Genomic DNA, 27,306 nt, shown 5'->3' with positions numbered 1-27,306 from the left:
CAGTATGAGTATATTATATTCAATTATATACAACTGTATTGGTTACGAGAAGAATAACTACAAAATTACACTTCAGAAATAATTTTATTTACCGGACCTTTATTTTGAAATACGCTAACCGGAAGTCTCCAATTGTTGCCAGCAAAAAAATTTCCAGACTTCATCGAGCTGGTAAATTTGGCGCCTGGCCTGCAAGATATCGCTTTCTGCGTACTCGTGTTTTACGGTAAGATGTTAACCTTATCACCGTGGGGTGACGTTATTAATACAAACTAGTAGTTGGCCACCTTGCATGCTGACTTCTAGAACATCGCATTGACATTAGCTAATACATTATGTTTCATTGATATGATTAGCTAGTTAGTTAGCAAGCTAACGTTAGCTAGCTATTTACCAACTTGTGCAGTAATGTTATATATACAACGAGCGTTTATTGTCACAAAGCTAAGTACTGTAACATGTTACTGAAAAACCGCGCAATTTTCTTCTAAAACAAAGGTTAACCAAACGAATACAGCCAATGATGTATTTGGTTTGCTAGTATGATAACGATCACGCATTTAAGTAAGTAGCTTTGGCTGGTCCAAACCGATTGCCTGATTGTTGATTATCTAGCTTGTTTGAGGGCGGTTTTTACGAGGCAATGTTCCAGAATATAAAAGAGTTAGGTTTGCTTGACTATTTGTGTCTACAAACACTGAAACCTCACCTCAATTTTTTCCTATCGATGTATTCATAAGAACTAAAATCGCAACACGAATGCTATTCTGGGCGTCCTGTTACGTTCAAAGGCGAGTTAAGGTTACTTCAGCATTAAATTATGAACGACATGACCTGGATGAAAGTAGTGAAGCTCTGTACTTTGGCTTTAGCAATGACTGTTGGAGTGATTTTCATAAGCTCCAGAGCAGCTTTTTGTACCCCAAATTTGTTATGCAGTGAGCTTCATAATGTTTGGGACAAAGATGTAATATTTTCTTGATTTGGCTCTGCACTCCACAATTTTAGATTTGTAATCAATAATTCACCTGTGGTTAAAGTGCAGATTCTCAGCTTTTATTAACAGATTTTTTAATATACTGGTTTCACCATGTCGAAATTACAGCACTATGTTAGACACGGCCCTCATTTCAGGGTTCCATAATGTTTGGGACATAATGTTTTGTAAAAGAAAGTAGTTATGTTTAGTACCCATATCCTTTGCATGCAATGACTGCTTGAAGTATATGATAGTTGACCCATAGACATCACCAGGTGCTGAGTAGCTTATCTTGTGATGCTCTGCCAGACCTATTCCTCAGCCATCTTCAGCTCCTGCTTGTTTCGGGGGCGAGATGCCTTAAGTTTTCTCTTTAGCATATGAATCACATGTTCAGTTGGATTCAGATCAGGCGAATGACTTGGCCAGTCAAGAATTTTACTGTTTTTGGCTTTGAAGAACTCCTTTGTTGCTTTAGCTGTATGTTTGGGAGTATTGTCTTGCTGTAGGATGAAGCAGCATCCAATGTGTTTGGATGCATTTGGTTGGACTTGAGCAGATAAGATGCTTCTGTACACTTCAGAATTCATTCTGCTGCTGCTAACAGCAGTTACTTCATCAATGAAAACAAGTGAGCCAGTACCCGGGGCTATACATGCCAAAATCATAATTTGTTGCATTCTCACATCTTGAAATTGCTTCAGCTACCATGCTTATTTTAATTTGTCCAATTTGTCCCACCTTTCATTTATCCACCTCCCCTCTGGTCCCATTGAAATAGATTATGCAACGGATTAGCTGGCCTCAACTATCTGGTGTATGTATGCTGCGTCTTCATACGAACCCCTTGTTCATCTGTAATTGTAGTATTGGGCCAATACCGAAAAGTTCGTTTTAAGCTATTATCGGGCGATACCAATATAACCCTGATGTGTTCATACGTCACTGCTTCCTGTATGGTTTTATGCTACCTTACATTCACTCCACATATTATTTTACCAGTTTTGCAATGCTGGACTGCTGTCTAATTTGTCTAATCTTTTTGTAAGTTATCTTTTTTTATTGGACAACATGATATGTAAAACAACACGTATTCCCAATGAATGTAGTGTCTGAACACTTAAAAGCATTGGATTGATGTCCAAACAGAAGAAATTATGCTGTAAATTCTTCTCTATGTGTGGCTTGGCAAAAGATCTTTCCAACTTTTGATTCCTATGAAGTTTCGATATTGAATGGAGGTCCAGCTACACAGAGGTGTTTACCAAAACAACACATCCGGGTTGCATAAATGCCAATCATCTCATCCAAATGTCAGTTCTACAAACCTGGACACTGATAACAACAAATGCATTTCTACATATATAATATCCAAATAGGCAAGAAGTCTAAATGTAACCATCACCCTGGATTTTGTACTTTCCTCCATACCATGCCACTCGGCTATTCTTACTCTCCCCAAACTCTTCTTCCATTGGCAAGCTCACTTTTGATAGAAAGTGCCAATGTTGTGTAAGGATCTCATGCCTTACACAGGAAGTGGGAAAGTGTACATGTGGGATATGTATAACCCTAACCCTAACATTGTGCATTTTTTGCTTGTGTTTCTACAGACATATTGCATTTTCTGCAGAGGAATAATTTTATTTCACAGTTCTTGAATGCTGACTTCAAGAAGGATTTTATCTTCACAGACTACTCATCTCTTCATTGGAAACATTGCCTTTATCTCTGGTACATTACCCATCCAGCATGTCTCACAATTATCCATATAGGAGGTCTCCAGAAGATTTTAGTTCACATCAAGGAGCCTTTTCTACATCAGACCATCTACACCATGAAGAGCGTCACATCTATCAAACCTCTCTACAGCCATCTCCTCGCTCAACGTCTGTTTTCACATCCCAAAAGAGTGTCCTGGATTCTTATTCCTCCCGAAGTTCTACCACTGCCGACAGCGCTTTGAGTCTTCTCTCCAGCTGTGGGCTTGAGCCTGAAGATCTTTCTATCCTAGCAGGTATGCCTGAAAATATGATGACTGAGGAGTCTCTCCCCCGTTTGCTCATGGAGATCAGGCAGAAGAAGGCCCTCAGCGACCGCAGCTGTTTGTCAAGCACGCACCGCAGCACATCTCATCAGCCTCTCCAGCCTCCATCAGACAGCTGGGAGAATTCCGCTCGTTCTGCCCCGGCAAAATATCTGGCAAACCCTCCCCAACATTCGTCATACCCACCAATCCCTCCCCTGCTGTCCTCATACCCACTTCCCAGGGAGGAGCCTGAGAGCTGGAAGGATCGCTGGGGGAACCCCCGGCAAACTGGTGCAGTCCGGCAGGGGAAAACCAGCTCCACCTATGTTGTGGACTATAACTACGGTCAGCCACAAGAGGGGGATTCACGAAACATAGAGAGACCAGCTTATAGTGCGAGAGGAGTAGGCATCGGAGAGCGCCCCCATTTGCAGTCTTTGTCTGATTACCGGCAGTTAAACCCAGGCAAAGAGCCAGCAGCAGCATATCAGAAGAAACTAATTCCTCTCTTGGCTACCACTGTTCACTCTACGCCAACAGCAAGAGAAGCAAATGATTTCCATGGTTCTATGCCCCAAACTTTTCCTTATGCATGTTACCTCTGTGATATTGCAGTACTTTCTCAAAAGGTAAGCAAACCCTTGGTCTCCTTTTTAAATCTGCAAATGACACATGGGCTGGTTATCCCTGCTTGAACTTTGTCTTTGTGTCCAATCAAAGGTAAAAAAATATTTTAATCGTGATCGTTTTTTTAGTAACTCAATGGATACGTTTGATGCATGCATATTGTAAGGCTCAAAAGACTGTTTTGTTCTGACAATATCAGGTAAGTACAGTCATCACCAAGCCATCACAAAATCTATTAAATGGAGTTTATTAACACAGAAGACTTGGCACCGCAGCAGAGGACATACTCCTGGTATTGGTGTACTGCTGGTGTTGGTATATTGCTGGTATTGGTATGCTGCTGGTTACTGTAATACTGTTTTCTTTCCATTTAGGATTGGACCTTACACATAAATGGGGCTCAACATGCAAACAGCCAGCTTGCCGTGTTACAAATGTAAGCGGTTTTCTAAAGTATAACTTTTAATATTAGTCAAACTCCACCTAAGGTAGTGCACCCACATTTGGTTATGGTCTGCAGGGCAGAGCTACACCTGATCTCAATTGTTCAGTTAGATCTGTAATGTATGACACACTGGGGACATAAAACATCCTGCAATATTTGAACATTAAAAAGTAAACACAATTTGAAAATTTGTGTTTGTATCTTACCAAATGGTTAATAATCAAACATTTTAGATTGTTCCTCCAAAAACCTAGTGCTGTAAAGTGATAATATATTGTCATAGAGTACGTGTATGGTGCATTATATACAGTATATTAAATGCTTATTGGAATTATATTCATATCTTATTGAATAATGTGTGTGCTTGTGTTAGATGCTGATATCAGCCCATGCTGACATTCAATGCATGACATGACAAAACATGACCTCTTTAACTTTTAGGTATCCTGAATGGGACTGTCGGACTGGATCTGCTAGACAGTGAGTATTAATATAAACTAATTAACCATTCATGATCATTGGCTGTATAATATTAAACCTTAGAAACGAGCAAAATCTTAAAAACTGAAGATTGTTAAAATGATTTCTTAACTGTAAATCTCAGTTTAATTAGTTTTCCCTCTTTACAGGAGTGACTACAATTCAGAGAAAGGCAGGGAAGATAAAAACACTGGAGGAAGAAGACATGTAGCTCCTCAGCACCATGGTAAAATGGCTTCTTTTGCTTTTTTATCAAGAAAGGTAGTACTGCAATACTGGAAGTTAGAATGAAGGTTCTTGTTTTAGAACTTTCTTTTCTTTTTGCTTTTGTAAAGGGGTTACATCAAGCTGTGAAGGGAAAAGCTATCCTATTGGAGATAAGGTAGTGTATGGTGTTATTTTCAATAGCATGGACTTCAATAGCATATCTCTTTTATTGTTACTGTATATGTCTTTTTGCACCCAGGCTAGTGGAAGAGTGGTTTGCGCTAAATATGCAGCTAATTCTATGGATGAGCACTCCATAAGGAGGCTGGTTGGCCAAGTTGGATCTGCAGTGAACGTTATGATGTTTCCTGTACAGGTGAGAGATGTATCACTTTCACATAGATAGTTTACTAGTTTGTCTTGCTAAAGATGTAAATTATGATTTATGCTCCGTACATAGTGAAATGGATCAGGAAAATATAGCATGTACTGAAAATGTGTTATTTCATATTGTCACTTTCAAATAGTTGTCTTTATATGAAACAGTACAGGGAAAATGTCTTGTAAGCCAAATGAAAGAAGTACTTTATCCAGCTAAAGTAGTGCTTAATTGGTCAGTTTAATGTATTTTGAGTGTGAATAAAAAATTTTTTCCACACTTGAATTTTCTGACCCACCTGATACATTTTTCACCGAAGTTAGCCTATGTAAGGAATTAACTGGTAAATTAGTTTGGCAAATGTAAAACCGAAAATGAATAGTTTTATACAGAACTGCAGGAGTGGAATTTAAAAACATCTTGGGTTTATTTCCAAGCTGAGCAGTGTTGTATTATTGTCTTTAGTATTGGGTTATTACAAATTATTAACACTCTGCCAACCTTATCATATGTTAAATGTGGTCACCTTGTTTATTTGTGATTTTGTACTTGTGCTTGCAGGCTTTCATTGAGATGAGTTCACCCGATGAAGCACAGGATGTTGTAAAATACTTCAACAGGAACCCAGTTGTAGTTGAAGGGAGCCTAGTCCAATTTTCTATGTCTGCCACATATAATTTTCTTCAGGTAAAAATGCATACATTTTCATTTTATTCCTTTCCAGCACAAACAAACACATTGTTTATAATTGTGACAGGTCAGCTTATAGTGTACATTACAGCATTGAGAGTGGGTGTGTTTCACATGAACTTTAATTGTGTGTGACCTGCACTTATTTGGCTTATTAATTCTTTGTTGGTAGAAACCTTTGAATAGACATAATAGTTGTTTCCCTTCTCTCATTTCATGCTGCATGTTTACTTGCTCCGGTGTTCAAATGTAAAAGTTGTTCATAATATGTTAACATATTGAATGCTTAAATGTTGGTATTGATATGTTCATATGCACTGCAGAGTTCTCCGGTGGTGATTTTTTCCTTGTTGCCCCCTGGACATGAGAAGTATTCTGAGATAATGGCCATTGCTAAACGATTCGGACCTGTTAAACACTCCTTATTCTTACCAAATCAGGTAAAGTAACAATCTTTACTGACACCTGTAAATCTCATTGCTTATATAAAAATTGCTTTGTGTCTGAGGTCTATCCTTCCCCCTTCTCATCTGTAGGTGCTCTTGGAAATGGGATCTAGGGAAGATGCAGGAAAGTTGGTTCAATATTACACCTCCCATCCTCTTAAAATGAAAGGCAGTATTATCCAAGTATCCCACTCTACAAAGCACAGCACACTGAAGTAAGGAAGATAAACAGTCTTTCTTTTGTTGCATGTTGATTTTGCGAAGAGTGAATTCAGTACTGTATATTCTTGTTTTGTAGCTCAACGTTTTAAAGAGTTTTGTCACCTTTATGTCATGAATTGGGGAGGACAAACATAAACAAGAGCCCATTAAAGCAAACAAATGAGTGATGGGACTGAGGTCGGCTTTTATATGGGGCTAACATTATTCTTTTCACTGTTTACAGGTTTGCAGTAACTGACAAAGAGACTGAAAGCGGAGAGGCCAGCAGACACGTTGGCCAGTCATATAGGTCCCAGACTAGATCATCTCCTAGCCCCAGGAGGAGGTCTCCAAGTCCAAGGAGGTCTCCCGGCCCCAGGAGGAGGTCTCCCAGTCCAAGGAGGTCTCCCGGCCCCAGGAGGAGGTCTCCCAGTCCCAGGAGGTCTCCCGGCCCCAGGAGGATGTCTCCCAGTCCCAGGAGGAGGCCTTCCTGTACGAGATGGTCTCCCAGCCCTAAGACGTTCTACAGTCCAAGAAGGAGGTCTCCCACCCCCAGGAGGAGGTCTTGCAGTCCGAGAAGGAGATCCCCCGGCCCCAGGAGGAGGTCTTGCAGTCCAAGAAGGAGGTCTCCCGGCCCCAGGAGGAGGTCTTGCAGTCCGAGAAGGAGGTCTCCTAGCCCCAGGAGGAGGTCTTGCAGTCCGAGTAGGAGGTCTCCCAGCCCCAGGAGGCGATCTCCCAATCAAAGGAAAAGGTCTTCTGGCGACAGGAGGAGGTCTCATAGTCCAAGGAGGAAGTCCTTGGAGAATCGAGATGTAGCCAAGTTAGAGGACAAAGCTTCACAGGTGAGAACACCGTCCTCCAGCAGGAACAGGAGTCAGTCGTCTAGATGGTCAACATCCCATACCAAGGAGGACAAGAACATATCCAGAGTACATTCTGTAGAGAAAACAGCTAATACTCAGAATGCGATAGTGAAAAGCATTGGAGTGTTGACAGAGACTCCAGACCTGGGGAGCACCAAAGAGCCCTCATGCACTAATACTCAAACTAAGGAGAGTGTGCCCAGCCCAACAGAACATCCCCAAGATCATGGCACTGGTCAGAAAACTGAAGACCAAACTATGTTTGAGGGAGGGAAGGACAGTGACAAGGACAGTGACATGGACAGTGACATTGAAGGGATGGCAGTGATTGGAGAGGATGAGGAAATTCGGTCAGAAGAGGGCTCTATGGGATTCCTGGAGGACATGGAAGAGCATGTGTGTGATGAAGCTGGAACTTCAGCAGAGAATTTATCAACTTGTCCTTCAGAGGTTGCTGAAGCTGGTGAAAAAGAAAAACAAGGAGAAGGAGAGGAGCTGGCTTTGCACCCCGATAAGGAACCTGGTTCACAAAGTCCTACAGCAGATCCAGCAGTGTCAGAACCTCCTGGAGTCACGGCAGTGCATGAGGAGAAAGAAGGAGGTCTGGAGGATATGGAGGAACCTAACGAGGCCTATGATGAGGTGAAGTCCTATTTAGGATGTACTCTAATATTCTATTATGTTTAGTTCATTTGCATAGCAGGGGAAAAACAGGGGCCAGGGGCGGCCACTGAAATAAATAATAGTGAACCATGTAGAATTTAGCTAATTCTGTAAGCACTGTAATTACCATAAAATTGCATTTATATATTCAACATAGCATGCATAGAGTTTAGACTCAGTTGAACCAAATTATATTGGAGAAAATGATCTTGTGTAACCCAGGATGGATATTACGCTTTTAAAATATTTGTTTTGTGCCTCCGTAGGACGAACCTGATTTCCCTGAAAGCCTGGAGCATTGTATTACTTTAGATGAGCTTGAAGATGAAGATGGTGAGGGCCAGGCACTTGTGTCAGAAGGCAACTCCGGTACTTTATCTGTAATCCAATGCAAATTCACCTGTAGTTTGTATTTTCATGTTGCATCAATGGATGTTGTATTTGAATGGTGCTTATAATGGGTAATGAGTCTTCACTATCACACGTTAATAATTGCACATTTCATTATTACCATCATTATATTTATATTGCAGATCCGAGGTCCAAGGAGGAAGAACAGGTCAGTCATTTTTTTCTCACCTTGCAGTTTCTTTTGATTTCCTCATGTTACTCAGTGGCCTGAGAATAATAATTATTTTTCTATGGCTGTAAGAGGATATCACAAATTAATAAATTTTGTTGCAGCCATTGGTTACACGGTTTATTTTTTTGTTTCAGGAAAATGATTATGGAAGAGTTATCTACATCCAGAATCTTCCAAGTGGCTATTACACAGATAAACAGTTTGTGGCAATTGGCAAGAAGTATGGGAAAGTGAATCGTTATTTCTTGATCCGTCGACGTCAAGAGGTAGACGAAAGCAACCATTTTGACACCAATAAGTACCCACTTTGTCTCATTCAATGTGACCTTGGTTTTTCAATGGGACCATAACCCGTGAAGCCAAAATAAGCAACTGGGAAATGCTTGCCATTTAGTTACTGTATTTTACAATATGGTTTTCTAAATACCCTTAATTTTCTGCATAAAAAATTTTACATTAGTTAAAACATTATGGCTAGCTATTATGCATGCCACTTGCTCTTGTTGTTTGACTATTTAGCTAGCTAGATTCAGATAACAAAAGCTACAAGAATGCAACTTGACAAACAGGATGTTCACAGGGGACTAGATTGTATTGTAACACTAATCTGGAAGGCATTAATCATTAAAGAGTAGTTTCAAATGCTTGTTATGTCTGACCAGAAATCTTTCTTGTTTTATGCTGAAAGAACCACCTTACAAGGGAAAAAAATTCATTAAACATTCTCACCATTTATTAGGGCTTTATTGAAATGGAGAGATCTGCCGATGCCCGGAGAGCTGTAAGGGAGCTATCAAAAAAGCCTTTGAGAATGGCTCGCAATATTTTGGTTGTTCATCTGTCACGGAAGTACAAAAGGTTGACATGTGGGTAAGTGCCATTGTTGTCACTGATGTAATACTATCAATACTATGTCCAGAGTGAAAGTCCATAAAGCAAGCAACGCACCTGACCTAAATGCTTCTTGATAAATACAGTAGTCTGTTTGTGCAGCCTTTCACATAAGGAAAAAGCTTCCTCCTATCTACTTCTGTTCCAGTAATGCAGGTGATACACCATTCTGATGGTGTGACTTTTTGGTCCTTGAGCTGTGGTTATAGTGCCACCGATTTTCACTTTGAGGTCATTCCACTTCTAAGCAAGGCTCAACTCAGTGTTTTTGGTGTGCACTTATATTCACAGGTGGAGCCCTGAATCGGACTCAGAAGATGAGAGTGGGTGGAGGAAGCATCGAAGGGAAAGGAGGAGAATGGAGGAACGGGAAGACAGTAGCTCAAGAACTAAATCCAGGAAGGAGGAAGAGCCCCCATCTAAGAAGGTCTGCATCAGGGAAGAGAAGACCACCCCAGCAGAGCCCAGCAGCAGCATCAAGGCGGAGGAGAAGACGGCAACAGTGGAACCCAGCAGCAATGGGGAGCAGCAGCAAGAAGAGGAGGAGAAGGCAGCCACAGAGGAATCCAGCAGCAATAAGGAGCAGCAGCAAGAAGAGGAGGAGAGGTCAGCCACAGAGGAACCCAGTAGCCATAAGGAGCAGCAGCAAGAAGAGGAGGAGAAGGCAGCCACAGAGGAACCCAGTAGCCATAAGGAGCAGCAGCAAGAAGAGGAGGAGAAGGCAGCCACAGAGGAACCCAGTAGCCATAAGGAGCAGCAGCAAGAAGAGGAAGAGAAGGCAGCCACAGAGGAACCCAGTAGCCATAAGGAGCAGCAGCAAGAAGAGGAGGAGTACGGGACGCCTGAGACACCTTGCGAACAGGAAGAGTTGGCGGTGAAGACAGAAAATGAAAACATCATGATCAACCGGCCCTCCGACTGCATGGACACACTGAAGAAGGACACAGAGGGGGTGAGCTGGGGATGCCTTGCGAAGCACCACACATTTCTCTTTGGCTGTCTTGTTTTAAAAAAAAAAAAAAAAAATCTAAATCTTGAAACAAATCTTATTTACAAATTACTAGGGCTGTTACTTTTTCCAACAAATCTCATAATAGAGAAATTCATCCAGATTTCTTCAGTTTTCTTCTGTCGAAGGATGCCTAAATGTAAAATTATTACGGCCTAGTTTTAAAGGATTACCATGGTGATTTTCACACTTTCTCGGTTTTATGTGCTATTTTCACAAGAGGCATTGAAGAAACACAATGAGTAAAGTATCAAATATGTCCGTTCTGTATTTTTGGAGAAATATGCGTTTTAAATTTATCATCCTATTTTCAACCGGTTGAGAAAGTTGTCAACTTGGTGCGTCACGAACACAGTAACCACTCCCCTTTCCACGCCCCGTAAACCCATGGATAACTCGAGACCCATAGTTTGCGCCGCTGGCTTACGGGCAAGACAATGCAAATATTTGACTAACGTTAGGTTCACTTAAATTAGATTGCCTTTTAAGGACTATTAGATTATTTCTGGTTATATTCATTTAGCTAGCTAGCTAGCTAACGTTAGCTAGCTAGGTAGTTTGCTTTCATAAGGCAATGTTATCGATAACGTTAGCTAGCTAGTTTGCGTTTATGAGGACGTTATAGTTGTGCTTTTATCTTAACTTGGCTAGCTAGATAGCAAAAATTATAATTGGATATAAGTCAACGTCCTTACCTTAGCTATCTATCGATACTTGATATACTACTAAGCTAGCTAGCTTGTGAAAAGTCTCCCAAAAAGAGCGCGTATCATGGGGGTAGCTATGGTAACGGGGCACGGTCTGTCAATCATAGCTAACTGACAGTTCTCATTACCACGCCCAGACGGTTCGGGTGAACTTTTATAGTGGGAAATTTAGGCTTAGAAAAATACGTTTTAAAGTACATTGAAATGACTGAATAATAAAAAAATTATGCACATTTGTTTTGTTGTTGCCTAAAGACAACTGGGAAGTGTCACGTTCAACCACCATGTTACTCCTTTAATTACCGATTAAACCTTTAGCTAAATAGCTTAAATGTGCTATAAATAATCACAACATTGTTTAACTAAACAAAATAAAGCCTAGGAAGATTATAACATTGCCAATGTTTCCATTTACAGGAATATGTTGCTCAGACGAAAGAAAAAAATTATAATGCATGAGTCCATCATTAATTCACAACAATGGCGTAGGGGTTCAAATTAATCAAAATAATTTTATTTGTGTAGTGCTTTTGACAGAAAACTGTTAGAAAGACAGTTTACAGAGTGGCAGAAAAAAGCTGGCAAGGGGAATGGGAGTGTCTTACATGGATAGCGTGACCCACACATGAACTAGGCTATGTTATGGCATACTCTTCAGACAAAACAACAACATGGCTTGTTGTTTATCGGTCTGTTGGATATTTAGTGCTGAGAGCCGCACAGTTGAGCGCAGAGTGCAACTGGGTTCCTTATTTTGCCTAGGCAACAAGATTACAAATTAAAACCCTTAATTACATATTTGAAATTTGAAAATTTCCTGTGATTCAAACAGGTTTGTTTATCAACTGGAAAAGTGACAGCCTTACTACTTACTTCAGCTCTGTGGTGTGATATAGCCATGGATGACTGCAGGTTTCACTTTCTTGAAGGTGTAGCTAATCCTACTATGTATGACACAGTGATGTGATGCCAGCTGTTGAAAGCACTTGCTGGTGATAAGAGTCCAAGCAACTGCAAGTGATTCACAACAATGTCCTGCAGGTGACCAGCATTGAAAATCCAGATGGAATCAAACAGGTCTATGTTAAGGAAGAGAAAGTGGAAATGATAACAGAAACCACTCATGTCCCCCTGGGGCCCTACCTGCCCAACAACCCCATGGGTAAGTGAAGCCAATCATGTTGTGGAGTATAGACATCTGATCTTAAATCATTAGCATAATGGCTGCATACTGCTTTATTGCCTCCCTACAATAGCATGAACACTTGAGTTGATATCTGACTCTGATTACAGGAAGGGAGTTTGTCAGTCAGAAAATCGGCTACTTCTGCAGCCTCTGCAATGCCATCTATGTCACCGAAGACGAAGCAAGGAATGAACATTGCAGCAGTCACTCTCACTATGAGAAACTGAAGGTAAGCCCATATGAATTTGGTCAGCTTGCTTTTTTCAGGATAGCCCTTATTTTATGTGTTTCACATCAGCTGTACTGTTTCTGACATTCTGAAATTTTTTTTCAGGCATATATGGAACAAAAGGGCAACCCTGCTAGACAACTTTAAATGCGCAGTGGTTATTATAAAAGTATCACAACCCAAATATATGTGGAAATGGCCTTTGATAAGCAGTTACATCAGTGGGACCTGATGTGCAACATTCTTCTAAGAAATATCTCACAAAACCAAGAATAATGTTGAGAATGGGGAGGTGGGGGGGACCTATCGAATCCAGGCCATGTTGTCAGCTGTTGCCGAGCTTGGTGGAGGGCGGTGCTCAGTTGGCTCTAGCATCACCAGGCCTGGTAGGCTGTGTTTCAGTTGGCCAGGAAGACGGACTTGTGGCGCACCATCGACACCCACCGGTTGTAATATATATATATATTTTTTACTAGGGTTACTACAAGCTTGTTGGTCATATCGCTGTTTTTATCTTTTCATATATAAAAAGTTGTACTTCCCTGTATATGGTTTGTTTTTGTTGTTAGTGATACTTTTATTTTTGTTGTGCATGAGTATTTATCTTCTGTACATTAAAGTCACTGTAGCTGATCTGGAAAATGTTTTTACTTCAGCAGGTACATTACATTACATTACATTATAGGCATTTAGCAGACGCTCTTATCCAGAGCGACGTACAACAAGTGCATAGGTTTCATGATGTAGAGGCGCAAAAGAAACACTAGAGTGAAGTAAGGATCGTAGTGCCAGAAGTGACCACATCGATCAGGACTCCAACCCTGTAGAGTAAGCTTGTTCAGCAAGCAAGAATCCTACCAAGTACAAACTAGCACTGGAATCACACCTAATCCTACAAAAACAATCCTGCCAGATACACTAACATAATCAAATTATCCTAGCTAGGTACAATGAGCTGAACTATAGGCTAGGGAGGGGTGGGGAGAGGTGCAGCCTGAAGAGATGAGTCTTCAGTCTGCGTTTGAAAGTGGTGAGATTCTCTGCTGTTCTGACCATCACGGGGAGGTCATTCCACCAGCGAGGGGCCAGGACAGACAGCAGACGGGAGCGGGAAGTGCAGACGCGAAGAGGGGGAGGTGCCAAGCGTCCAGAGGTGGCAGAACGGAGAGGTCTGGCTGGTGTGTACAGAAGCAAATCTTATGAAAAGGCAAGGCAGATAACTGCCCTGGGCCCTGAGCATGCTGTTGTGTGTGTGTGTGTGTGTGTGTGTGAGACTGTCTAACTGGCTGAATGATTGACTAAGTGAGTAAGGGCGCGGTCACACATACGCAAAATTAACATTGGCGAATATTCACCTCCCATTCACTTCCATTCTATGCGAGCGACGGTGCGAATAAAACATTCGCTTCCGGTGGCGAAGAAAATGAGCATCTTCAGTTCGCGTGGAGTTCAACTTCGGTGAACTTTGGCCGGCAAATTCGCAGCCTCAACCAATAGCAAAGACGTGTGTGTGGTTGACCCCACTTGGCTGCGATTGGCTGTAGTTTTCTTAGTGAGCCAGGATGGAAGAGACTTTGATTGTTGCTGTGTCTAACCAGCCAGTATTGTACGATCTTCAGTATACATTTTCCCGTCGCAAAACCAACAACCGCTCGAGATATCACAGCCGCTCATGTGTAACCCACAGCCACAACCACTCAAACAAGTAAATACAAACCAGCAAACTGATTTCCATGTGCATCACATCCTGCACTGCCCACATTCAGCACGACAAGATACGAATTTCGCCTCTGCAGGCGATGGTCATTCGCTTGCAGTCGCACATGTGTGACCGTGCCCTAACGTGTGTTGTTATGGCTTTGACATGTCACTAGTGGTGCCATGAACTGCACACACATCCCCATCAAGGCACCCTCATGAGCAGATTTTAACAGAAAGCTTGTTTCAATGGCCATGGGATTTGAACTGAGAAATTCAAGTAGCTGATAATTACAAGTCCTTTTTAATGAATTCTTCATTACTAGAAAATTTCTTTTACTTTCTTATGCCATTCCGTAATTAATTTCTGCTTCTTGGCACTGAAAAAATCTGCATGCCCTGTGGGTGCCAGTGCTAAAAATCATTGGCTCAGCGTGCTACAGATCCCCTTTTTGTATCCAAATGAGAATGCAATAATATGTTCTTAGATGAGTGATGTGTCTGGCCCAGGCTAACAAGATCATTAAAGCACAGATATGCATTGGAAGAAACGACAATCCTGGATAGCTAGTTGAATGCGGTAGACGTCATCTTAACCTGAATTACTTAAACGACATATGAGGAATGGGGCCTTGGCTATCTAATCATGTTTGTTTACCTACATATGATTGGCTACACAGTCTCTTGCTTTCCTTATCCACTTTAATTCCTTTTGCAAATGAGATGCGTCTGGTTGACCTACCTGATTAAAGGTAGGACTATAGAAGGAGTATTCAAGAAATTGCTTTCGGAATTGTACATATTACCTGTTTCACAAGTTTTATGTTCTGTATGGTTATTTTTTTGTTCCATTTCTTTAAAGAATGTAATCCAGAGAGTCTAGCGTTTATGTTTTGTAAGTTAAATATATCAGTTTTTAAATTCACCTTTGGAACTCACATGGTGCGTGTCCAGGAAGAAACGAAAAAAAATTAACTACACCTCCCAGTATCCTCTGTGAAATTACTGCCCTTTGCTCCCGATCACGACGCCGTCACCATGGCAAACCAATATGGCGGGTTCTGGTGAGTTTTCTGAAACAAGTAGTTAGCAAGCATGTTATAACATTAGCTGACTATGTAATTGTAATTTTAAACTAATGCTTCTCCTTAGAATCAAACGAGACGTGAATATATACATTAGTCTAGCTAACATACCGCATGGGGAACGTAGCCACATTACTGGCTAGCTAGATACAACCATCAGAGCTAGCTGACGATACCTTCTAGCGTTAACTATCGTTAGATAAATTGACTAGCTAATACCAGTAACCTTAACTACCTGTTAACTTAGCTAATGAAGTTAGTTCGTTTTTTTATGCATTATTGTTAGAGTTTTAGTTGCATTAGTTAATCTTAAAACTGCTAAAATAGTCAGTCTTCTCAGCATATCTCAGCAAATCTAGCATAGTGAGGACAGTTAGATTACAATGTTAATTGACGGCGTTATATAACTTAACCACAGCTATCGACAGCTAGCAATGTATCGATAACGACATTACCGAAGATAACTTAGCACATACGTCTGGTAGTTGCTTTGAGTAAATGATGAAATCCTACTTGTTTGTGGACCAATTTCATGACCTAATTTGCCTCGCTTAGCTCAGCGCCTAACATTGCATAATACACATTTTGTTTTTATGCTTTTCAGGAAAAAGTGCAATCGTATCCTTCAGGAAAGTACCATCAAATTTCAAATCACTAAGTTTGCTCTTTCACTTTTGCCGCATTTGCACTTGTCATTGTGAAGGTTCTTAAACTCTGCCCTGTCCTTAACAAACGCACCTAGCTGTCCTCGGCACCACTACAGGTCCTGCTTCATCTGAATGGCTGGTACTTTGCTGCCTTCTTTGTCGCTGAGATTCTTATGTTTGTTTACAAAGGTTAGCTCCCTTTCAAATTAATACAGCACACCACAAAACTGACTGTCCATAAAGGGTGTGCCCTCTTGGTAATATGTGCTATAACTGAAATTGAATGCACTAGTCCTGCTTGTTTATTTGAAATGCTACGCAAGTTTGCAGTCATAGTAGGTGGACTGTAGCAGCTTCACTGCAGTTATAGCTGGTGTGACATGCGGTCTAAGTGATGGAAAATGCTGTGAATCTGCATTGTGGATCTCTAAAATAAATATTCACCTAAATATGTTCCAATAATGAAGTGACATTCAAATGATCATAGTACATGTTGATAAGCATAGTTCAATGTGATACATCTAAAGAATATTATCTGAAAATAATAATGATGGAAAATTTTGGAACATTTCAGTTGAAGCACCATAATGTAATCTATTTCTGCCCCCCCTCTGCCACTAGGTGTCTTGCTGCCATATCCCAGAGCTAATCTTATTCTTGACATAGTGCTACTCTTTCTCTACCTTGGCCTTGAAGTCCTCAGGCTCTTTTATGGTAGGTAAAATAGTTTGTGAATTTTTTCTTTATGGCCCCAAGGCTTTGTGTGCATTTGTTTATTAGTCTATATCTGTGCTGCATATTTGTTGATTTGGTGGAAGCACTAGTAGGGACTTTGTGGGTGTACATAATATGTCCACCATGAATTACCAATACTGATAGGGAAACTAACAAAATGCACAGGCTGTTGGGTCTCCAGAAGTTGTGTTGATGTGCTGGGGTCGTGAGATCACGGTGTGTGTTGGTGGTGGTATTGTCTTACTTCCAGGTTGGAAAGGGAACCTGTGTGAGCGCTCTCTGGCCCTGATGCTAAGCGTGGCAGTGCTGGTGCCTTGCGCAGTGCTCTGCGTGTATTACCTGCTCCTGCAAACCTTTGTCCTGCGCCTGGAGCTGGTGCTCAACGCCATACAGCTCTGCTTCTACAGCCTGGAGCTGCTCCTGAGCCTCATTACCATTTCCGCTTTCTCAAGGTACCCAAGGCACGCTTAGGTGTCCGTCAGCGCTTCATGAAATATTTAGCGAGTTTTCCAAGTATATCGAATTACTGCAGAAGTAATTCTTCCTTGTGCTTTAGTTAATCATTCATGCGGTTGCCCCTGAATCTTCTGGCAGACTGACTGAAACTTAGACTGTTCTTGTAAACTAGTTTTTTATTTTTTTACTGTTTTTGTACCATTTTGGGATTTCCCGGTCAAATTTATTTTCTTTTTTCTCCCCTTTTTTAGGGCAAATGTGTATTAATGTGGCTGTGGTCCCAATGAGGCAGTGGTGATGTCCAGTGTGTTTCTGAAAAGACGGGTAAAGAAAGAGAACCACACAGAGGCTGCTGTGTACAGGAATTCCTTTGTTAGTGTATAGTTCACTTTTGGATGCATTACACAAGCTAACTTTTTAATTTAGCTATCAAAGTTTGAATAGATTTTTCTTTTTTAATGTATATAATTGTATATAAGTATTTCATATGGATTGTTTTGTTAATCTGCCGAGAAATAATGTAATGTAAAAATATATTGGTAACTGTACATAATTAATTTGTGTTTACAGAAGCCCTAGGTATTATGAATCTTTTTATATAGTAACTTCTTGAAAGTACCATACAACATTGCTTTGCTAACATTACAATGCATGTTATCAAGTTATTACTGAAAAATCAGCCAAAAATATTGCTTAGAATAAATATATATTTGTAATGTTATTTGTAATGCCATTGTTTATTTTGTCTTCTTTCTTTTATTCTGATGAGTTTACACAATAACACACTTCATTTATTTAAATTAAAAAAGGATTAATAATCTTGCATTTGTTTGCAGTGCTTATAAAGTAATCTCTACTGTGATGAACAGGGATAAATGCAGTGGAATAATTTGATTGTTTTTAAAGCCAAATGTTTAAATAAGTAATGAAGTTACAACTCCACACACAGCTTTTTGGCTGTTGGTGGATTTGCTTTGTAGACTTCCCAGACAGCTTGGGTCTGCATGCCATTCAAAATGAAATAATTAAAATATATAAGTAAATATAGATGTGAATAAATGTGTTTTAGCACAATAAATATGATCTTCCACTGTAAGAGGTTTTGCCAGGTACGAGTAATTGGCAGGACTGATATTTTATGGGATACTAAAACAATTCAGGTGACGTTTACCTTCATTAATATGCGAGTATGGAACATTGCAAGGGTATAAAATAATAGTTGTTGCATCAATGCTGGCATAAACTCTGTAGCCTACATAATACGGCGCACATGCGCCCCGACAGTCATTATTCTTTAATAGTGGCCCTCAACTATTCCTACGGTACCGTCGCACAGAAATGCTGTTTTGCATTCAGCCCAAATTACTAATCAGACACTGATTGTACGGTATATGTCCAATGATTGATTATGCAAATAATTAGCGTATAAACACCCCAAGAGTGAGCTTTTAAATAAATATGAGATGCGCTCTGCTACTTAATATGTGACGTTCAATGAATGCAAATAACCTTTCGTAAGCAATAGATTAGTATTTAATTAAGTTGCTACTTTAAATGCCAATTTTCATCCGCACGTATTGCGACACAAAACCCGTGGCACCTTATTGGGATGGCAGGTATGTCATCCTGCCAAGTTACGCCTTGGCGGGGGCATGCCCCATACCTATATAATTGAAATACAGGGCCATTACACCATCGTATCGTTTGGAGCGTGCTATGGCAATATAACAAACGTCCCAAAGATTATTTATGATGGTGAGGATGATCTGATATTGATGACTCTTAAATGTCTGGTCCATTCATCCCAAATTAACTACTTTCAATCACGTAGGCTATATTTTTAACAGATCCATTGCCAAACGGAACTTCTTTTGCACTGGGCCCGTAAGACTAGACGAGACAATGACAGCATTTAATGTCTGGGATCCGCAGCTGGGATAAGTGTTAAAGTGTCAACAAATTCCATAGTGCTACGGTAGCACTTGAGTAGCAGTAGGTGGGTACTACTACTAACCTACTGCTACTACGTCAGTATACCAGTTTTGGCTTTGAGTTTAATATTATGTTGCACTTTATTTCATCGTCAGAACAATTATAGCTCGATCTCCGCTGAGCGCATATATTCGGACAACCACGTTCGGCTGTGGATGCAAATCGCATCCATTAGCACGCGCAGTCCAAGGGGTGGAGCTTTTGAGCATCGCTAGGAAGACAACGCCGACCTCAGTCTGGAATTGAGAAAAGGATTTTCCGAGCCGGGTGGTCGGGTGCACAGGAACAAGAGGAAGGGAAAATCTGGGCAGTTTGTCAACGAAGAGGCTGGGTACCACACGGCGCGTGTCAATTGGATATGGAGGCTTTTCTTTACAACTGAGCAGGGCTAAAATGGTCATTTGTCCTATCTTGGCATATAGGCTATCTGACCTACGGTAAAACATCCCCAGTTGTTTTTTTATATCTTAATTTTCTATAGATATATTTCACAATTCAGTTAGCTCTTTGCTGTTAATCTTGATTTACTGGGGCCAACGATGCTGCCGTGTCCTTCTTCACCGACGGTGGTGGAGGAAGGCAAAGAAAATGAAGGCGAACCTCAGAAAGTAAAAACTGAGGTAAGAGATTCTCATCAAGAGCAATTTTCGCAGACCGGGTTTGTAGGCTATGTAATCAATAACTGCACTGCATTTAACGGGGAGACATTTAACCTGCACACTGTAGCCTATTTGCAACGTCGGTTAGGTTTCTGACAAACCAACAATATTTTAAGGTTATCTCTGTGAACCGACTATTCAAAAGCGAGCCACCCCTTTTTTTCTTCTTTCATTCAGCAATTTTCGTTGTAGGGTAATATTAAGGGTTTGGTATGGTTAAGCAATGGGCTAGTTGAACCAATTCCCGTAATGAGGTGAAACACCAATCATGTTTTATTTAGTAGTCTATAGCGAAATATAGTAGGCTAAGCTAGCATGTAAGATTTGGTATGGGGTTACTATTTGAAGGTCGGAACCACCCATAGCCTACTCATCTCATTTACCTGATTAGCACGATTAGAGCGATTTGTATAATGATTCATTACATATCTTTATGCATTTGAAGAGACCAAGATCAGCGTTGGGTGGTAGGCTACTCTGTGATTTATTTCTTGCAAGGCGTCTCGTTATCTTTTGGAAAAAGACTTTACAAAAAATGATTATGGTCAGTGCATTGTAGGGTAACATAATTTTATAATGTAAACGAACTGTTAAAACACATCCATTTAGCTATTAATATCCAACTGGCAGTACGTGTAACTGTAGACATTCATTCCATGTCTGTAATGTAAATTTTGAGGACCTGCTCCTTCGCTTGTGAAGCTGCATCCATGTCAAACTTGATTGTAAAGTAAATGAAAGTGACAGCTGTTCTGTTAGACCTAAAATTCAATCGTATAAAATGGACTAAACGATTAGGCTGTGTGATAATGATATGACCCAAACAGCTGAAGTTAAACATTTCTATATACTGGGGAGTTCGCGATGGTTAGCCGAAAGTGGGTCATGTTTCCTCTTCACCTGCAATTTTCTAAATGGACATTCAGAAATATCTACTCTCTAACCAGTTACAAAGATTATATGGACATATCCATAAATATATAAAAATGCCTGGGATCAGAATTAATATTAATTAGTATTATTCACGATGCATTTAGCGGTTCTTGCAATGTCTTTGAGTCAGCATAAAAAAGCAAGAGATGTTGTAGTAGCCGGCGTCACGTGACAGCTTGTCTGTTGCATCCAGAACGCCATGACCATAGTTAAAATTGTCACCACTTCACTTGATCCGCCTGAATTTTTCCGATTTATCTGTAGCTGTAGATTGACCTTAAACAAGGGTTTGTCAGTTAAAAAGGTCTGGAGTGTAATTATTGAAGACCACACAATGCACAAAAATACACCCCTCTTCTCATGCATGCTTTCCAAGAGGCAATTTCATTGGCTCAGTGTGGTAAGAGTTGACCGGATTTGTATTTTACATACTCTTTATCCAGCCTGTTTTTAAATACTTAGTGTAGAAGTATCACATTGATATTACACAGTGATTATATTGATTTGAAATACACACACACAGAGCTCTGTAGTAGTTACATACAACAAACAGGACTACACCAAAGACCCCACACATTAAAAAGTGTACTGTTTTAGCTGCAATACAAGAGTTGTAGTAATTTTATTTTGTAATAAAATAATACAATGTTGGTTTTCCCAATATCTATAAGTATTTTCCTGTTGCACATGCCACAGTTGATAGTCCCCAGTTTTTACCCCTTTGTCTGTGTGAAACACAAATATCTGGATGGATTACTAAACCAAACCAGACTGAATTATGTGTATCTGAGTAAGCTTAACCTTAAAAGCAGTGAGGCCATTGTGGGTCAGTTCAGTTCAGAGGCAGATGTGCTGCTCTCATTTGTTTCAATGGGAGTTTGTTTAATCTTCCTTTGCAGCGTCATTGTTGCTCAGTAAGGTTGAGTCAGAGAAGGTGCTGGATATGCTACTCATTCATGAATGCTTTTCACAATGGCTGCAGTAGATGTTTGATCCAGGAGCTGTACTGCAAATGCCCTTTTCTTCTTTGTTATGTTTCCCTAGATTCTGGCTGTTTTATACTGCCATTGCTCTTAGAGTAGCGGAAATGAACATAAACAAAAGGGCTAAGCAGTACAGATAATTTGAAAGAACATGAATGGAAAAAAACATACCCCCCCAAAAAAAACTGAAAAGCCAAATGCGCTGGCTAAAGTGAGGCTTTAATGACCTTGCAATGCATATGGAGAGATGGTTGTCTCTCTGAAGACTGTATTGCTCTTGTGTCCTTATGGATACAGCATTTTAACAACTGTATGGCTTTTCTGTAATGTTTTTTAGACTACAAATTATCGGTGGCACATTTGGGAAGGACTCTCTCCCTTTGTACATGTATATCAGCATTCATCCTCTTGGTGATGAGCCATTTTCTTTCAAATTTCGAAATCAGTCATATATAATGTGCGGGTAGTTGTCCTTTGTCAAGTTTCCATTTACACCATGTTCCTATTTTTTAAACTTTATCTTGAAAGGAACTGTTGGCAATCATTTTCATGTTTCCCTTGAATGAAACTCACAAAATTCTGAAGATGAATTCTATGATGCCTATGAGATGTTGATAAAATGCTTGATGGGAATTGTATTACAAAGCCAAATCAGAAGAATGCCATTGCCAATCATGATCTAAGAAGCTTAAAAATAATCAAGCTATATCTGGTATATTCTGCTACCACCATAAACCAAACAGGGTAAATATTTGCTTTAAATAACCGCACACTCATGAGTTACTACCATATATTACAATACAACCAACAAACAGTTCTTATATTAATAATGAATAAGTAGGCCTACATGGTTTGTTCTGTATGTTTTAGAGAGGGAATATAATCACTCTACTGAGGAGATGTTTATCTGTGAAAAATGGGCTATGACCAACTTGGTAGAATTTTTGTTAATTTTGTACTCTATAAACATTACTTAAGTACAGATAGTGGGACTAAAACGTTAATGGGTTAATGTGGCGCATCACGTGACATGAGCTACTTGCAGCCAAAAACAATGAATCAGTTGGCATCCTCCCACATTACAGTAACATATTGCTGCCCACAGCCATTTTGGTAAAGGATCCTTGTGTTGGTGGCTGGTCCATATATAATGATGAATAAATTGTACCTCGCATATTAATGCCGTTTAGTCGTGGGCTGCTGAGAACCTGACTTGCATCCTCTTGCTTGGCAGTGCATGAGGCTGACCGAGGAGAGAGATGAGGCCGAGAGACAGCTGAAACACATCAAAAGGGGTGAGTTACTGCCTCTACTTCAGAGACATAGAAGAAAAAAAGACACTTTCTTCGACTTGCTACAAACGTTAGCATCTTGCTTGTCTTAACTGTCCATATTTTACTAATCTCTATGTTGGTTCAATGACTACACCCTCTGTACTGTTTCTTAAGTGATTATGTTGATGAGTAAATTGCCTGTGTGGCAATTTCAATACAAAGAGAGAACAGAACATACAAAAACCAGGTCTCTGACATTTGGGATTCTTAACCCAGTTACACCTGCTGTGCAAATTTCCATTGCCATGACACTGAGATAGGGGGATGGGGGGAGGGGTGGCACTAAAGTAGTGATGTCATTGTCTCGCTTTCTGGCAGCTCACGCAGACAAAACACGGCAGATTCTTTCGCATTTGCCTTCCTGGGTTATTACCAGCAACAGTAATTATGCAGGCTGTCTGTGCACAGAGAGCTCTCAAAGAGGAACTACATTTTATTCACGGAGGGAGACTGGCTGGTTAACTAGAGTGGGTGGATCAGAGAAGGGAGCCATTTGTGTGTCCACGCAATGCCCTTTGCAGAAGGTTTCCTTTAGTCAGGCAGTCATGGTTCAGATAGGTCCTCCGCAGTGCTGTGCAAAGGCTCTGATGTGGTGCCCTTGTTATCTCACTCTGTTCTCTACTTGAGACCTATTGTTGTCCAAATTCCTCCAGGAAAAGAAACACAGGCATGAAAACATGTTTTATTCTTGCAGAAATTGACCAGAGTAGGCCACTGTAAGGCATGAACAATGCAAGGCCACCATTTCAACAAAACAAAATCCAGTAAATGCAATTTGAAAGTGGATTGATAGTGTCAGTTTGGCATGTTCAGATTATGTTTGCTGAAATTTCCAGCATATTAAAGTGTTAACGGTAATTTCATTTGCTTTCCATCCCTCCCTGTTCCAGTATGTTCTGCACCAACCATGGTTTTGATTACATGCAGACGAAGTAGTGAGAGAAAATGTAAGGGAATGTTTTATGGATAAGTGTTCTTTGGGGATCACCTGTGATGAGATAAATTAGTAATGTTAGCTCCTGTCCTTGGTCTAATGAGGGAAGGTGACCTTTCTATTACCTACATTCTTCACCTCTACCAAAACTCCCCCTGCTTTTGCCTCCCACCATCCTAATGGCTCTATCTCCATGCTGGCCCCAGTACGGGCCACTTGCACAGTGTTTGAGAGAGGGATCCCAGTTTCCATGACGACTCAGAACCAACCGTAGAGATGGATTGCTGTTTGGCCGGCCTCGCCCAGCCCTACCTTACAAAGTGTAATGAAATACAGCTGCCATTAGCCGAGGAGTTGCAAACAAGTGCGCCTTTTGGCTGGAGCTGCCTGGCTGGGTGTGAGGTAAGAAAAGAAACAGTGTGCTATTACAAATATGGAAAGCCTTTTGATTTCCTTTTGGCTTTAACCTCTTAGCAGCACACAAGTTTAATTTCTTTCCATTTAGAGAGCCTTTAAGATGTTATGAGATGTTTTGAGTATTGAAGAGTACCGGGTCCTGAACTGGTCTTGTACGCTGTAGTAAAAATACATTTTTTGTTCTGTGTACTTCTGTACCACTTGGAATGCATGTTAGGTGTGTTTTGGAGATCAGGCTTTTTTTATAACTCAGGCCATCCTGGTATGCATATCGTAAATGATCCAGGATTGATAAAAGATGAAACTCTTCAGTGATTACAACCAAGTTAAAGATGGGTTATTTCTTTTAGTGTGATGTGTATATATGTTAATCCTAGACGTTAATAGGTAACTGCCGTGAAAAGCAAAAATGAAATGATTCCTCCAACATATGACTTGTATTTGAAATTGATATACTGTCTTTGCCCGAAATGTTGTCTGTCCTGAAAGTACTTTACCTTTAGAGGGGACCTATACTATGTACAAATTTCAACAGCTTGACACTGTAAAATGTTCCTACAAGGTGCATACATGCCATTTTGATTTTCTGGAATATCAGAGAAATGGCTTTAATATCATTGGAGAAAAAAGGTATGCTTTCTTGCCCAAAGAGGCTTTTGAGCAGACGTGAGGGAGGGATTGTAGTGGCCGCTGAGCTGAAGTAATTTAGCTGACACTAAGGACGAACAAAGGCAACTAGCGCCCAAGCAATTATGCTTTTCCACGGACAGTCACGGGACCCTCCACTCTGCTGGAATTGTCACTTGGCCCCCAGGGAAGGAGTGTAGACAGCAACAAGCTCTGTACTCATCCCTGTGATGTTATTTCATTGAATTATTAAAATACCCCCCCTCCCCCCAAATCATACATTATTCATTATTAGAAAATGAATGTCTGTTCCTGTATTACAACCCTCTATTGTGGTTCATGCAGGGTGCTTGTTACCTGCTCCTGTATTTTTTATGGGTGCATTATAGTATAGTTACTGTGTAGAGGGAGAGGTTATTTTAATAAGCACACCTGCTTTCAGCCGGGTCATCTCAAATTTAGCAGGTCTCCACTTTTAAAAAGATGACACGGATATCGTGTAACACAAGAGGACAGATATATTAGTATCCATGTAAAAAACTTCACTTAAAGAATGACATTAGCTATCATGTAGACATTTTGAATGAATTTTACTCGCAAGCATTGATTAAGACATATTATATTACGTTTTACCTTGTATGTTACATCTATGGAGAATACCTAGTAATTAGTAAGCACTTAATCAGTTTCAGTTTTATACATCTACACCTAAAAAGAACTCATTACTAGTATGGCTTTTAAATAAGTGATATGATTATTCATGCTGCCAGGGACAGGCATACTGTAAGAAAGCTGGCGTATGGGTTAATATTTTTCTGTTCCAAATTGCATACTCCAGCTAGACAGCATACAGTTTGAAGCATTTTAGGCATTTTCTCAAAAATAATTGTGATGTACTGGTTAGAATGTCTGGAGCTTTTTATGGTCTGATCAAATCTGGATCAAATTAAAAATGCAAGTGCTGACAGTGGCTGCCAGCCCTGTAAGGCAATACTTTAGGTATTCGTTTTGAATGTCAGCAATATATATATAGAACTGAAACAAAACCATTAGATTATCTGATAGGGACGTACAGGAAAGAAAAGCTGTTCTGGGAAAAAAAAAAACCTGGTTTATCTTTTTCCCAGCCTCTTGTATTCTGTAGGTAGATTTGGCCTCTTTAAACTCACAGATGTAATAGTTAAGAACTTGAGAATGAAGATACATTATGCATTCACTAAGGTCTCACAGGTGACAGTTGCCTCCATGTACTTGCTGACAAGATATCGCCTCCATCCTTCATGCGTTTGCACCATTGCCATTGTTGTACTCCTGTAGAACAGCCAAGATGACACTGCAAATGCCAAAGCTTATTTGCCCAGTTACACACTCCCAGCTGCATTAATGCTCCCATGCAGGTGAATGGTGATTGGTTGGAAGCAGCCTCAATGATTGGTTGCCATGGAAGGACTTAAACCATTGAGGCTCTGCATCTGCACCACTGCTAGAGAGTATCGGGGAAATTCTGGGTCTGTGTCTGGCTTGTAAATTTCACAGCAGCTGTCTCCATCCCCAGGCAATCACACCAATGCAGCAGCGAGCAACGCTCAGAATTCCCCTAACACCCATATAAGGGAATACGTCACCATGAATGTGTCAGGATGTCACTCTGGCTTTCCTTGTTACTCTCCTTATCAATGACTCAATCCCATTCCTCTCCACTCATGACAGTCTCTTTCTGGATCCCAAAATGTGAAGGATACTTAAATGATCTTTTATCCAAATTGTGCATCAATAAACTTTTGGAGGCTTTTATTTTAGACAACAGAGGGCATGATACACGGAAATAACCTAGGAAAACATAACATGACCTAGCAGTTTGGTTGAGTAGCACTTCACTGCTGTTGTCTGTGGAGAGAGATGAGATATCCACATAAAACCATGGAGCTCACTGCAAACAGTATCATGACAGTATGTTAAAACAAAGACAAAATAATTATGTTACTGCTCATCTTCATCATTTTACATGCACCTTGAATGCGTATTGAACATGTACACATTTTTTGCCATTTTGTAATGTTTCCGTATGCAACAATGCTCAACAGTGGTACAAAGAATATAGGTGCTTCAGCTTAGCCTGCTGTTAGCTGCAGTGTCTGAGGATCTGAGCAGAGGGGAGACTTTTTTCAACTTGGGATGAGGTCGTAGAAATG

The 27,306-nt window shown here is 40.4% G+C and overlaps 3 protein-coding genes across 16 annotated transcripts in view; all 3 read left to right on the top strand.

Annotated features, from left to right (window-relative positions):
* Positions 1-102: 102 nt before the first annotated feature.
* Positions 103-13,247, top strand: LOC135251075 (matrin-3-like). Of its 13 annotated transcripts, none has more exons than XM_064328093.1 (21): positions 103-226; positions 2,593-3,637; positions 4,010-4,071; positions 4,522-4,560; positions 4,710-4,786; positions 4,896-4,942; positions 5,027-5,143; positions 5,708-5,833; positions 6,160-6,276; positions 6,373-6,497; positions 6,728-6,829; positions 6,887-6,925; positions 7,193-7,988; positions 8,276-8,378; positions 8,543-8,568; positions 8,727-8,858; positions 9,332-9,462; positions 9,775-10,435; positions 12,241-12,361; positions 12,493-12,614; positions 12,720-13,247. In XM_064328093.1, exons 2-21 carry the CDS (start codon positions 2,732-2,734, stop codon positions 12,759-12,761), a joined length of 3,891 nt encoding a protein of 1,296 aa, XP_064184163.1. In that variant the 5' UTR covers positions 103-226; positions 2,593-2,731; the 3' UTR covers positions 12,762-13,247. The 13 variants fall into 13 exon arrangements, with proteins under 13 accessions (XP_064184163.1, XP_064184165.1, XP_064184159.1 ...); XM_064328095.1 differs by lacking the exon at positions 6,887-6,925 and adding an exon at positions 6,869-6,886; XM_064328089.1 differs by having other exon boundaries at positions 6,869-6,925; positions 6,965-7,988.
* Positions 13,248-13,794: 547 nt separating this feature from the next.
* Positions 13,795-17,956, top strand: tmem216 (transmembrane protein 216). The gene is made up of 6 exons (XM_064328109.1): positions 13,795-15,376; positions 16,002-16,015; positions 16,140-16,233; positions 16,666-16,758; positions 17,030-17,231; positions 17,487-17,956. The coding sequence occupies exons 1-6, from the start codon at positions 15,364-15,366 to the stop codon at positions 17,500-17,502; spliced, it is 432 nt and encodes a 143-aa protein (XP_064184179.1). The 5' UTR covers positions 13,795-15,363; the 3' UTR covers positions 17,503-17,956.
* Positions 17,957-19,196: 1,240 nt separating this feature from the next.
* shtn3 (shootin 3) overlaps positions 19,197-27,306 on the top strand; it is a 30,109-nt gene continuing 21,999 nt past the window's right edge. Inside the window, exons 1-2 of one of the 2 annotated variants that reach the window (XM_064328105.1) lie at positions 19,197-19,847; positions 23,037-23,097. In XM_064328105.1, the coding sequence (XP_064184175.1) occupies positions 19,767-19,847; positions 23,037-23,097 (142 nt within the window). In that variant the 5' untranslated portion in view covers positions 19,197-19,766. Of the gene's footprint in view, positions 19,848-23,036; positions 23,098-23,145; positions 24,473-27,306 lie in introns of those variants that run through there. The other variant, XM_064328107.1, reaches the window with a different exon arrangement.

This window comes from Anguilla rostrata, chromosome 3 (genome assembly GCF_018555375.3).
Source record: "Anguilla rostrata isolate EN2019 chromosome 3, ASM1855537v3, whole genome shotgun sequence".
NCBI classification, from domain to species: domain Eukaryota; kingdom Metazoa; phylum Chordata; class Actinopteri; order Anguilliformes; family Anguillidae; genus Anguilla; species Anguilla rostrata.
The sequence above is the reverse complement of the archived record's forward strand: the minus strand, read 5'-3'. Positions and strand labels throughout refer to the sequence as shown.

Coding starts and splice junctions, on each gene's coding strand:
- LOC135251075 (XM_064328083.1), top strand. CDS start 2,732: ATGTCTCACAATTATCCATATAGGAGGTCTCCAGAAGATTTTAGTTCA. Junction 8,379..8,542: donor TGTGTCAGAAGGCAACTCCG/GTACTTTATCTG, acceptor TTTATATTGCAG/ATCCGAGGTCCAAGGAGGAA. Junction 12,362..12,492: donor CCTGCCCAACAACCCCATGG/GTAAGTGAAGCC, acceptor CTCTGATTACAG/GAAGGGAGTTTGTCAGTCAG.
- tmem216 (XM_064328109.1), top strand. Junction 16,234..16,665: donor TCTTATGTTTGTTTACAAAG/GTTAGCTCCCTT, acceptor CTCTGCCACTAG/GTGTCTTGCTGCCATATCCC. Junction 16,759..17,029: donor AGTCCTCAGGCTCTTTTATG/GTAGGTAAAATA, acceptor TCTTACTTCCAG/GTTGGAAAGGGAACCTGTGT.